The sequence below is a fragment of the Pseudoliparis swirei genome, chromosome 20, assembly GCF_029220125.1.
Source record: "Pseudoliparis swirei isolate HS2019 ecotype Mariana Trench chromosome 20, NWPU_hadal_v1, whole genome shotgun sequence".
NCBI classification, from domain to species: domain Eukaryota; kingdom Metazoa; phylum Chordata; class Actinopteri; order Perciformes; family Liparidae; genus Pseudoliparis; species Pseudoliparis swirei.
Genome location: NC_079407.1, coordinates 11,687,415 through 11,700,124, shown reverse-complemented (window position 1 = coordinate 11,700,124; position 12,710 = coordinate 11,687,415). Strand labels below are relative to the sequence as shown.

At 40.6% G+C, this 12,710-nt stretch overlaps 1 protein-coding gene across 1 annotated transcript in view; it reads right to left on the bottom strand.

Moving 5' to 3' along the window:
• Nucleotides 1-12,710, bottom strand: part of dnah2 (dynein, axonemal, heavy chain 2) — a 56,126-nt gene that overhangs the window by 8,534 nt on the left and 34,882 nt on the right. The window contains 23 exon segments of the mRNA XM_056441240.1: nucleotides 201-334; nucleotides 527-675; nucleotides 775-925; nucleotides 1,658-1,724; nucleotides 1,881-2,029; nucleotides 2,153-2,275; nucleotides 2,425-2,589; nucleotides 2,714-2,830; nucleotides 3,168-3,337; nucleotides 4,344-4,485; nucleotides 4,579-4,695; nucleotides 5,455-5,665; nucleotides 7,124-7,263; nucleotides 7,480-7,612; nucleotides 8,384-8,523; nucleotides 9,007-9,167; nucleotides 9,372-9,539; nucleotides 9,808-9,957; nucleotides 10,199-10,329; nucleotides 10,562-10,647; nucleotides 10,949-11,137; nucleotides 11,880-11,984; nucleotides 12,184-12,408. Coding sequence (XP_056297215.1) covers nucleotides 201-334; nucleotides 527-675; nucleotides 775-925; nucleotides 1,658-1,724; nucleotides 1,881-2,029; nucleotides 2,153-2,275; nucleotides 2,425-2,589; nucleotides 2,714-2,830; nucleotides 3,168-3,337; nucleotides 4,344-4,485; nucleotides 4,579-4,695; nucleotides 5,455-5,665; nucleotides 7,124-7,263; nucleotides 7,480-7,612; nucleotides 8,384-8,523; nucleotides 9,007-9,167; nucleotides 9,372-9,539; nucleotides 9,808-9,957; nucleotides 10,199-10,329; nucleotides 10,562-10,647; nucleotides 10,949-11,137; nucleotides 11,880-11,984; nucleotides 12,184-12,408 — 3,323 coding nt within the window.

Sequence of the window (12,710 nt, the reverse complement as noted above, 5' to 3'; positions counted from 1 at the left end):
AGCAAAACAGACCAAGAAAAATGTTTTGAAAACACAAATACATTTCACATACGTCAATAATTTTGGTTTGACTTGGAAGGTAAGCCATTGCTGCTGGATGTCATGTGCTCAACATTACCAGGACGACAAAAAATGGCAACTACTAGTGATATTAGCATTATATACTATTACTATACTATACTATTATTACTGTTAACAACCTGAGGATCTCATCCTCCAGCTCCTCCAGGCTTCTCTTGCCAGAAGCAATGCTGATCACCAGAGAGTCCTTCTGTTTTTCTAGCTCTTCACACTCCTTACGCACCACGATTCCCAGTAGTTGGGCTTCCAGACCCTGCACACACAGACACACACACACACAAACACACACACACACACACACACAAGCACACACGCTCACACAATCCGATACACAAACAGATCATTTGAGGAAACAAATCACACGCTATAAATGTATATAATGTACACACACACACACACCCAGACACACACACACACAGACACACACAAACACACAATCTCAGACCTGCTCCATGACGGCAAAGTTGACTATGATAGTCTTTGTAGAAATCTCTGGTGAGTAGTTGGGGTTAGACAGCTTGGTGGTGATGTAGAAACGGAACTCAGGATTGTAGTCCACCTCCTTATCACCCAGCTTCAACAGCATCCTGCCGCCTGGAAAAAATAAAATAAAATAAATGTATCCCCATACATACATTGGATTCAGTCAACGCCTCATATTTAGCTGTGTGTATGTGTGTGTTTGAGTCTTACCTATCTGTGTCGTGGACTTGTTAAGAATTGGGTCGAGAGAGGGGTCCAAATCCTCAAGGACATTTTGCAGCAAAACAGGATTCCCGAACTGAACGGCATTTTCCAGCACACGCATGTAGTCTGGCATTTGAAAGTCTATTACTTTCAAACCCTGCACATGTATACACACACGGAGGAGAGAAAGAGAGACAGAAGAGGAATAAAACAAAATCCACCTAAAACTGAAATCATCCAATAGGATGAGACTTTCACTGTCATTTGAAGTTGAGTCCATTTATGTTGTGCAAAGTACTGGGAGGTACAGTACAGTCTTCCCAGGTTCAGCACATACTTAAGAATCAGCATATACTTAAGAATTCACCAGTCAAGAAATCTGGTCTGTTGAAATATTTGTATTAATTTTGGAAGAGATGAACCCGCTTTATTAGGAGACTTTTATCAACAAGAATGGAGACGGTTCTCTTCTCTACTATATTAAATAGTACAATTGCGTGAACTTGTTTTAAGGTGGAATAAGCAGTTTGAGAGTACAGGATGAATAATGGAAACAGTAAATAGTGTGGTAAATAATCAGGAGGAGTAGAGTAATATTGACATGATCACAGAAACACAGTGAATCCTGTTATCGTGTGTGTAGCATCAGACATGAATGTTCAGTTGAACTTTCAACCCAGAGGCTCTTTGTGTGCGATGCAGCTTCCAGGTTTGTTAAAAACAACACACACTTTGAGTATCTGAAATACTAACCCATTTTCTAGATTTGAGAGCATCTCTGGAAATGCACATTTGTATACACTCAATTATCCATGATTGTGTGAAAATGTTAAATAGTAAGACACAATAACATAGAATATGAATCAGAATAATATTGGTCGAGACTTACTCTCTTTATCTCCATATTCTTGATCCATTTCATAGACTGGCCCTGAGGGTCCACCATCAGTGGCCATCTTGAAATAGAACAAGCCAACTTGTATTTCGCAGTATGAAACACACGTTTTGTACAATGAACGCAACACAATCCAAATCCAAGAAAAAAAATCAAAAAGCATTTTAATTGTGCATGCTAACTGGACAACAGCTAATCTTTCTTTCCATACACTGACCGGTTTCCGCGGGTGACAATAACTCCATTCTCAGTCGAGAATGCGTCAGACGGCAGGCCCTGAATGTTCCAGTCCCTCACGACTGTCGGCTTGGACAAAAAGACGGCAAAACTGAACCCTGGTGTGAACGGGATCGCTAAGTCCCGTACCTGCGGAAAGGGTCAACACAGTACAGTAGTAACTGTCGAGGGAGTTTAAGGATATGGCAAGTTTTTCATTGAACTCCACATGAGGATGTATGTTTTGATGAGGTGTGTGTCTGCATGCCTCACCTCCTTCATCCAGATGGCAAGCAGCTCGTCTCTATAGTTGGAAAGGAAGGGTCCCATGTAGGACAGGAAAGATGCTGCTAGCAAACAGTCTCCCACCAGGTATCCCATATTTTCCTCAAGACCCTACAGCACACACATAGGTCCAAGTGTATATGTGAGTGCGTGAGTTATGTATTGTACTGTTTGATCTTTTTGTTTCTACCTCTCCCCCAAACAACCGTAAAGAAAGAAGTGTGTGTGTATGCGTGTGTGTGTGTGTGTGTGTGGCCTACAGCAACTCTCTCCTCCCAGCGAACCCTCTCTCCAGCCAGTCCAGTCACCAATTGGTCAGCTCGGTCCAGTTTCATCTCCATCTCATCGGATTTCTCCTTCAAACTTGTCTTCATCATCCGCTTCTCACCAAGCTGCTTTTCCAGCTCGGCTTTCTTCTCCCCCACCTGGGCACAGACACGCACAGCAATTACATGAATTCACTATAATGCTACTGTTGCACTCATATATATTGAGCTACATGTCTAGTTGTTTAAATGCTTGTCAGGCTGGTTGCATTGGGCTCCATACCTCTCGCAGTTTGTCCTGGGCCGCTGCCAGTGAAGCCTGTTTCTCTGCTAACTGGGCCATGGCAGCATTCAGTTGAGCCCGCTTGGGCTCCACCACCCTGAAGGTACGCCCATAAACCTGGAGGAACAATGCACACATCCATGGATTTAGTTTTGCCACCTATTTTCCTGTTTATGTATTAATTTCACAACAAGCTTACCATTTTTTTGTGATAGCACATTTGCTCTGCTTACTATAGCAAATAAATGATTATTGATTACAAACTAGTACGTGCACTTGTGGCTTTATGGTGACTATTCATATCTGTAAGTGTCAGAGTCAGAGACACACACACACACAGTCAGAGAGAGTGTGTGTGTGTGTGTGTGTGTGTGTGTGTGTGTGTGTGTGTGTGTGTGTGTGTGTGTGTGTGTGTGTGTGATTGTGCGATGGTAGCCAGCAGACACTCTATTACCTCCATCGCTCTGGCCCACATGCAGAGGGACTTGGCAGCGAGTGATACTTTGCCGATGATCTCTGGCTGGAAGTCTACCTGTTTGCAGTACTGGCCGATCTTCTTCAACACCCGTTCCGTTATATTGTCCCTGTCAAAGTTAACTAAAGTTTTGATGAAATTGGAATCACCTGCCAGAAACAAAGTCACATAGGTCAGAAAACCATTACATTTGTATTTCTTTATTCTTCTAAAATTCGTATATGTGTCTCTAGGTTTAATCAATTTCTATTTTGTTGTTATCTTTTGTCATGACAACTTCACAGCTTATTTACCAGGAAGAGGGAAATGCAGTGTAGTTTCTAAAACTTGATTATCATCACTTGTGTTCCATCAAAAACGGCAATGTACACCACATTTACACAAATAGTCTTTTGGAAGTAAAATCTAATAAAAACTAGAAGATAAGATAAGATAAGATAAGATAATCCTTTATTAGTCCCACAGTCGGGAAATTTCAGGATCACAGCAGCGGGTGCACGTTAGAGCATTAATAAAAATAAAACACAAAACACAATAACAATACTAAATACTAAATACTAAAACTAAAATACTAAATGACTACTACTACTACTACTACTAGAATGATCTCCTCATGTGTTTGCCTCCATTAATCAGTCATGTTGCAGTTAACATTCATGTCTGTCCAAAATGTCATCACTTTATCATATATAAACTTGTTTTTGTTAGGTCAAACAAAAAAACATAACAACCATATTCTAATCAGTTAAACCCTGAGTGCAAGTGGACCTTTGAAGAATTTGAAAAAATTAATTACAGTCAGTCTTCGAGATATTACATCCAAGAAAGAGAAAGTACCGGACGGATGGACAACATGAAAACATAATGGCTGTTGCCTGTCGGAGGCATGAAACTTTATGCAGAATGCTACTAAATGATCCTCTAGAATATAATTGTCTGTTTGATAAATTGTATCTGAGACATGTTACGAAAGCTTTAGTGTGTTTAATTTGCTCTTAGCTCTTAACTTTTGTTTTATGTTCTTCTATTAGGGTTTCGGTTTCAGTTTGCCTCACTGAACTGGAGCCGATTGCACCTTATAAACTGACAGCTCAACAGCAAACTTAATTTAAATCCGTTGGTATAATTCCAAAATCCAGGAAACTTCTCACTCACCCAGCTGTCTCTTGGCCTCTGCCCAGGTTGGCTCTTTGTCCAGAAGGGTCATGACAGCCTGCATCACTGTCTCCACTAGCGCTGGGGGACAGCCATACGACTTGATCTCCGTCATGTCCCTCTTATTCAGAGACTCCAGAGCCTAGGTGGAAAAGGAGGAACAAAGTGAGCAGCTACAGTAAAGATACACGGAGCGACTGGAAGGATTAGAGAAGATAACAGGAAAGAGCTCTACCTTCATGGCCTCATTCAGTGCAGGCAGGGCCTCGTTCAGATCCCTCTGTGCATTTTCAGCCATGGCTTTACATTGTAACTCTTCTGCACCGATTTTCACACTGTTCGCACTCACCACCTCAACAAAACAAACACCAATGTGTCACTTATTATTATACGCATTATACTATTTGCCAATTACCACAGATAATCCATAAACCAATAATGGAAACTTGTGTGGGTGTGTATGAAGGAAGATATGTGTCTTTATTACATTTTGAGAGCAAATTTATTGTTTGTAAGTAAATGAAAAACAAAAAGCTACAAATTTAGTTTGGACCTAGTGGGCGGGGCATACACTCCTGAATGAGCGAGGAGTTTCTATTGGTGGGTTTGACTTGCTCTTGTTATGCTAACGGGAGGTTGCGGGGAGGAGGACATGGAGGTACGTTGACATCATATTGCTCTGTTTTGTCAAAAGTATTTAAAATGTAACAGAACTTTTTTTTCATGTTGTTAGTGCCGTTGAGTCTTTATTTCTAAAGAACGACTTGGAGGGTTCTTGTGTTGACATGCAGCCACACTTTCTGCGTGCATGTAACTACAGCTCATGCCCCGCCCACTATGTCCAGCTACGACTAGCTTTTCGTTTTGAGAGTGTAGTTTTTTTTTGAGAGCAACGACTTTTAATTTACAGCAACAAATTGTAGTTTCATAAAAATAAAAATAAAAATTGTTTACTTACAAACAAGATAATTGCTCTCAAAACATTTTTTTTGCATAATAAAGTCACATACCTACCTTCATATGTATGAATCACATAAAAACCATAATTAATATTATTACTGAAATCTATGTAATAACTGTGTGCGCATGCAAATATGTTTGTGGTGCTTACAGACTTCTGCCTGTTAGCCTCCTCCCTCTGCTTTACGATGACGGCGAGGTACTGGTCACACTGTATTTGGAACTCTGCCACCTGCTTCTTAGCCTCCTCGAGCTCCACAGACATGGCCACCACCTTCTCCCGTGTGTCATTGAGCTTGAACAAGCCATTCCGCAGCTTGCTCACCTGCTCCCCCAGTTCACTGCGTTTCTCTGCCAACAACCTAAATGTATGGACACACACACACACACACACACACACACACACACACACGCACACGCAGAACCAGATGATTGACATGGGGATTGTAACAGTGCCAGTCATTTACAGTTTTTTTCAATCGCTAACAAGCGCTTACCCATACTTCAGATACTTTTTCTGAACTCTTAACACACTCACACCTACAAAGCACAATTGGCCAAATTGATAATTTTCTTCTCAAAAGCACATTTTGTTAAATATATACTAACTCTTCATTTCAAAATAGAACACGTCTTTATCTGCAGACACTAACTTTACCAAAACACTGGAAATCTGACTCAAAATGAAATTATTCTGTCAAAGAATAACTCTTGTTTTCACTTCACAAGGTCCTTCCAGTCAATCAAAGTCCACCAGGTGTCAAAACACTGGCTGTTGCTGACATTACAAAAACTGCATAGACTTTTATTGTTTCAGTTTTTCAGGTATTTGCATGCAAAACATGCAATCCACTGTTTTTACACTAAATGTCTTGGTTGGGAACTGTATGTCCACATGTAATGTTCACATTCAAAAGCATTCCAGTAAAAAACTAATCAGTTTTTTTCTCTTTACTGTTTACTACAGGAGGGACAGTATAAATACTGTTGACAGTATGATGGAACAGAAACAGTTTTACAGTATTGCTTACAGTGAACAAAATATCCAAGAAACACACAAGAGCATTCTGAACAAAAACACAACGGTAACAAGCCCAGATAAAAAGGGGGGGAACTATTGTTCCTTTAAAAAAGTTAAATCCAAACTGTTTAGTTTTTTGTTTTTTTTACAAATAAACTATGTTTTGGGGCAACGGCTGCAATAGATGATTGAACAACATTCGGTTGGTCAATGTAGGCGGTGTCTGTGTGATCAACATCTCAACCGGTCATAATCAAAACTTAAATTCTAATCCAAAACTTGCTAAAACATATTTCTCAAAAACATTCCAAACTTACCTACCATCAGGAGGAGATGGGGAATCAATTGTTTGTTTATTATCAGCTGAGATATATTGTTGTAGAACTGATATCATTGCAGAAGAGCTTTTTAGACTGTATCTAAGGTTTGGAATATTGTGTTTGCCATTGTGGGATGTTGTGTGTTAACATTCGTAAATAATACAAAAACAATCCATCATTTTGTTGGGAGGTATAGTTTGTCTGTTAAGAAAATGTAAGCATTGTGGAAATGTGTTCACTGACTGCATATTGTTTGAAAACGACATGAAATGTGTGAATGGTACGGCCACAAAAGACCGATGCTGTGCTAATTGTGTTTAGAGTTTTGAAAATGTGACCACTGGTTGGACAAACGCTTGGTAGCGTCTGAAAAAAACTGTAATGAATAGACAACCAGAGACATACATCCAAAGGTGGTGTGAAGAGAGGAGAGAAGAGAAGCAAGAATAAGTGAAGGAGAACGTTTAAAAGGTGCCTACTTTCTGTATCCAGACACCAGCTCCAGGTAGTTGGTGGGAGTCACATAATTATTTCTCCTTAGCTCCAACTTCATCCTTTGGGAGACCTGTGCAACCGACTGGTGTGTGGTCATAAAGACACTGGCTACCTTTGTCTGGATCTATGACATCAGAGATAGTGTTATTGGCCAGGTAGGAGCATCCATAACAGGGATATCACATAATATAAAATACACATGAAGCTGAACTTACATATGTTGGGAGAAAAGATACACGTGTAAGAACACATCACAATGTCAAACCGTCATCAGTTTAACAATGTGAAATCAAGTGCTCACACAAAAATGTGAATTCATATGTGTGTGTGTGTGCCTCACCCCCTCCAAGGAGCCCAGCTCCAGTCCATCCAGGTACCTCTCAGCTACCTCCAGCAGAGCATCTTTGGGCCACTCACAGAACCAGTCAATGGTAGTGCAGTTGACAAGCGCTGGGTAATGGAGTATGCGGTTCCTGTTGGCAAACATCAATTTAAAAATTTTATTCTGACATAATTTGTTGATATAATGATCTCCCTTACAACCTTGTGGAGACGGAGTCTGTATACTAGTGCAGGTACATTTGGCAGTTGGTCAATGAAAAAAACAATTAAGGCAATAATTAAGTCATTTTAAACCCTGAATAAATCATTCAAACTAATGCTGTATTTTCAGACGGGTACCTTAAAGTGGAAATGTTGCTGTCACTTATCATTATGAAGTAAATTGATTGTACAAAATAATGGACATAGAATAATGAAACTATCAGCAATTAGATTGGTTTGCCTATAAAGTCTCTCTTTCAGTTATGTTTTCCATTGGATAACCTCTCCAGAAAATGAAGGCTTTACAAGTTTTACATGAATCAACACCTGCACAACCAAGACAGGAGAGTAAAGTGCTTTTGTTTCCCCCAATAGCTTTTGATAGCTCGAGCCCTGTTGACGAAAGAGGCAAAGAAAGCAAAGAGGGAGAGTGATAGAACCAGAGGTCCAAACGTGTGGTATGGACAGTAATAGCAGCTGGTGGTCAGAGGGCCAGGACAAGTTGTCACTGAGAGACTGGTATAGCTAATGGTGCCTGCCAAAAATGTGTGAGGAGAAACATGCGCGTGAATGTATGTGACAGGAAATAGAGTGAATGAATAACAGAAAATGTTTGCATATTCGTCCCTGTGTGTGTGTGTGTGTGTGTGTTCAGGTGTTTTATGGCACAGTGTGCTACAAGAAACAAAATCAGAATCTACCTGAAGGACTCTCCCACTGGGCTCATACAGAGCACGATGTGCAGGTTGTTCCTGACTCGCTCTATCAGGTAGCTGAACAGGGAGTCAGGAGTTTCCGTTACGTTGTTGTTCCTGGCAGACTCTGACAGAGCATTGCACACCTAGAGGTAGAATGACAATTCTACCAACAATTAGACTGTTACTCAGCTGCTACAGTCAGGTCAGTCTTGCATAACACACATATTTCTATCTAAGATGTTTATCTTAACCCTCCTGTCGCCTTAGGGTCATTTTGACCCGATTCAATGTTTCACCCTCCTGTTCCCTTTATATTTACTAACATATTTTACCCTTTGGGTTCAATTTGACGCCAGCAATTAAAACCTCCAGAAAATTATTAGAATTAATCTTGTTTTCCAAGTTTAAGTGTGAGGCACTTTATGTTTGTTTGTTGACTACCGAAAGAACACCGACATTAAACATTGAATGGGGTCAAATTAATCCTAAAGCGACACGAGGGTGTAATATTGATTCGGGTCAAATTGACCCAAAGGCAACACAAGGGTTAATTAAGATAGCCGTCACATTTTATAGCACGGATAATTTGTACAAATGTAAAAAAGAACAAAATTGACAACACAGACCTCAACAAACTCGTCCTGCTTGTAGAGGTTAGGCACCTCGCCAGAGCTCAGGATATTATTGATGTCCTCTAGGAAGGAGTCGTCTACGATTTGGGTGTCATTAAACAAGAAGACTGTGGGCTTATTGTCCACGCCAGTCAACCGGTACAGCTTCTTAATGTCTGAAAGAAAGGACAGGGGGAAAAAATGATATACAGGTATATTGTAGCTGACTGAAGATGGGATGATATAGTTGAGTACATTGTTATTCTAATGTTGTTTAGATCCATGTATTTTATTTATTTTTCATTTCTAAGCAATGTGCGATACAGTCATGCTTTCCTTTTCTCAAACATCTGAGAATGTAGTGGAGTGTTTGATCCCACCTTCTCTGAATTCCTGTTTCCGGTACTGCTTGGTGACTTCTACCTGGAATACCTTGTATTCACAGATAAAGGCAGCCATCTTAGACAGGCTCTGTCTGCCAGAGGCCCCAATACCAACCAGCAGCATGTTGCCCCTGAGCTGACTGATCACACGTACTATACGGGTTACTGTGGAGGGGAAACAAAAGTATTTCCAATACATTTGAATTTCAAATACAGTATTCTTATACCTGGCCTGGGTAAGGCGTGTTCGTGTTCTACTGACAAAGGTTTTCTACTAATTATTGAGATACTTTGTCCTTATATATCAGGTTGTGTTGCCTGAACATTATAATTTGGATTTGCCAAAAATCTGTACCTTAGAACTTTGTGCCCATTTGAATATGTGTATGATGGTGTGTGTGGATGTGTGTGTTTGTTGTGTTCTCAGACGTACTGTGATTGATGGCGTCTCGGAAGAGCACCAGGCTCATGGGCACTGCGCCGGGTGTCAGGTTGTAATCCTCCAGCTGGGTCTCCATGAACGTCTTGAGACTCTTCATGTCCAGCAGGTCCTCATACACATTAGACTCACTCAGGAAATCACCTGACACACACACGCACATGCACACACACACACACACACACACACACACACACACACACACAGATAGAGAGATAAATAAACACGTTGATACGTTCATATCTTCAGGTGTAATCATTAGGCTAACAGTTTCATAACGCTTAAACCACCAATGCATTAACTTAGTTGTAAGAGTTTAATTACAGTCATTGGTGTGACATTGACATTGCTGAGTGGGTGTATGTTTGTGTGTGTAGTAATGTACCAAATATTGGGGATTCTTTGTTGGGGCAGATGTTGTGGAATGTGAGGTCAAAGAGTGAGGCTAGTTTCTCCCCCAGCAAAGCCACAAAGGCCTTCATGTCACTTTGATCTACCAGCCTGTCTGAAACGACCCTGAAATCAATAACAAAACACAGGGAACACAAATTATCCAATACATACCCAAGAAAAGAATCTGTGTGTTTTGGTCAATGTAAAGTAAAGTAGAAAGCGATTCTTAGATGGATATGTCCTCTGCCTCAGCTGAGGGACAACAACACTAATGACTGTCATAATGAAGCTTTAACTATAGTAAATATGCTACATGAAGGTGAGAGATTTTGTGAAAAGAATGTACTCTCGTTACCTGAAGCACTCATGGATCCACAGCCGAGCAATGTTGTTTTTGGTATCATGGTAATCTGGGTGAGCTCTTAGCAGACCTTGAAACACCTAGGATGGGTGGAACATTGAAAACAAATCACAGAGAGCCATTGTGACCTAAGTCACATAATTGAGGTGAGTTATATAAGCTCTCAGACATTTTCAAGAAAATATATTACCATAGCCAGTGATAAATGGACTGTACTTGGACAGTGCTTTTCTACACTGATGGCAGAGGCCACCATGCAAGGGGCCACCTGCCCCATCAGGATTCTAACTACTCATTCGTGCCCATTCATACACAGCAGGCTTAAACATTTGAATTTAGAGTTAAGTGTCACATTGACCATCTCTATGAATTAATGCATACCTTGGAGATATCCCTGAGGTTGAAGAGGTAGTGGGTCTTGGCTGGAGTGGGAAGAAAACGAGCTGTGACGGCATAATATAGTTCTAAGGTGGCCTGAGTCAAAACTTCCCCGATGGGCTTCACCTCCTCCTTAAAGCCCTCAAGCTTTTGGTTGATCATAGTACTGTAGATCTGCCGGATCTGGGACTCCTGCATGCAGAGAACAGGTCGGTTTAAGTTTGGTACATCTTGTCAATGATAGAGACGTGCCAATACGATTTATAGATTTCAAAGTGGTGCTGGCCAAGGGAAGAAGAAAATAATCGGAATCTTATAAGAGGTGTGATAATTCCATTTACTGTTGTTCAATTCACACATTCAAGTATCAAGGCAAGTGTGTACAGGTGTTAACTTCCTGAATGCAATATGGCTCCAGTCATTTTCAAAATTAAATCTATGTTGCCGTCTTGTGAAAAACAAAAGAGGAGAGGAGTTGAGTGAGGAACAACAAATATAATGAAGAAAGGATGGATTGGGAAAGGGTGAAAGGAGCACAACAACAAAGATTAACAATTGAAAAAGACTGAAAATAGACTTGAGGTAAACTGGTGAGGGAGTGATGAAAGGAAAGCAACGATCGTAATCAGAATTAAAGATGATGAAAAATAACCGTTGTACCAGGATCAACTTTGATGAAAAAAACGGATCAGAGAAAAAGAAAAATAGCGTTTTGCTCAAATTTGTATATAAATCTCTTTACGTAAAAAAATTCTAAGCTACACAATCTATAAATCCTGGGAATTATTATTTAATCGCTTATCTAATATATTTTAAAAGCCTTTAAAGTTAAATTCAAAACAGTTTCTACAATGTCTAATTTTCAGTGGTAAAGGAGACGAGACGAGAAAGGAAGAGGATAGGAGAGGTCCGCTAAATAGTCAGCGGGACTTACATGAGGGAAGGTCATATTGATGAGATTGAATCGACTCTGTAAGCGGCCAGATATGTGAGTCCTCCCTCCACCAGGGGGCCCCATGGACGCCAACAAGAACATGTCCTAAGAAAGCAGACAAAGAAGATGTTTTTGCCTCAGTAACACACGCCTGAGAAATAAACATTGGTCATGTAAAGCTCGAGACCCATTTTCTGAGAGAGAATGGAAAGAGGTAATTTATGGAGGAGGCACAAAGATATTAATCTCACAATCATCTTATAACAGACCTCACTCCCACTCCACTCAAAATGCTCTTTCTCACCTTCACAAACTTTCTGGTTTGGTTCTGGCGGTCGTACCAGAAGCCATAGTCGATCCAGAGACGCAGCAGTTCCAGCGGTGGCTGGGATCCAAAGAGGTCATGGGCCGGCATGTTGAGGTCGTCCAGGAACCACAGCAGGCGTTTCCCACCTGCTGGCAAAAACACCCCCTTGGTTCTCTTCTCTATGCGGCTTTCCACAATGGCCTGGATGTTATTAGTGGTGATCTGGACAGACACAGAGAGATAAAGATACAGAAAAGATCAAATGGTATGTTTCATTGGGTACTTTCAATCATGAACATGTGACAATAACATGCAATAATGAGAGAAATACTGACAAAATACATCAAACATTGTGAAGAATGTGTTTGTGTGGGAATGTGCGTACAATTATGAATGTGATTTCAGCTGATCAACCACATTAGAAAGTTCTTGATAGCTTGAAATGGCACCATCTGAGAAAAATCTAAACACTTACCCAGCAGTACCAAAATGAGGTTTGTGGGCTGGTGATTCAATGTGTTGTG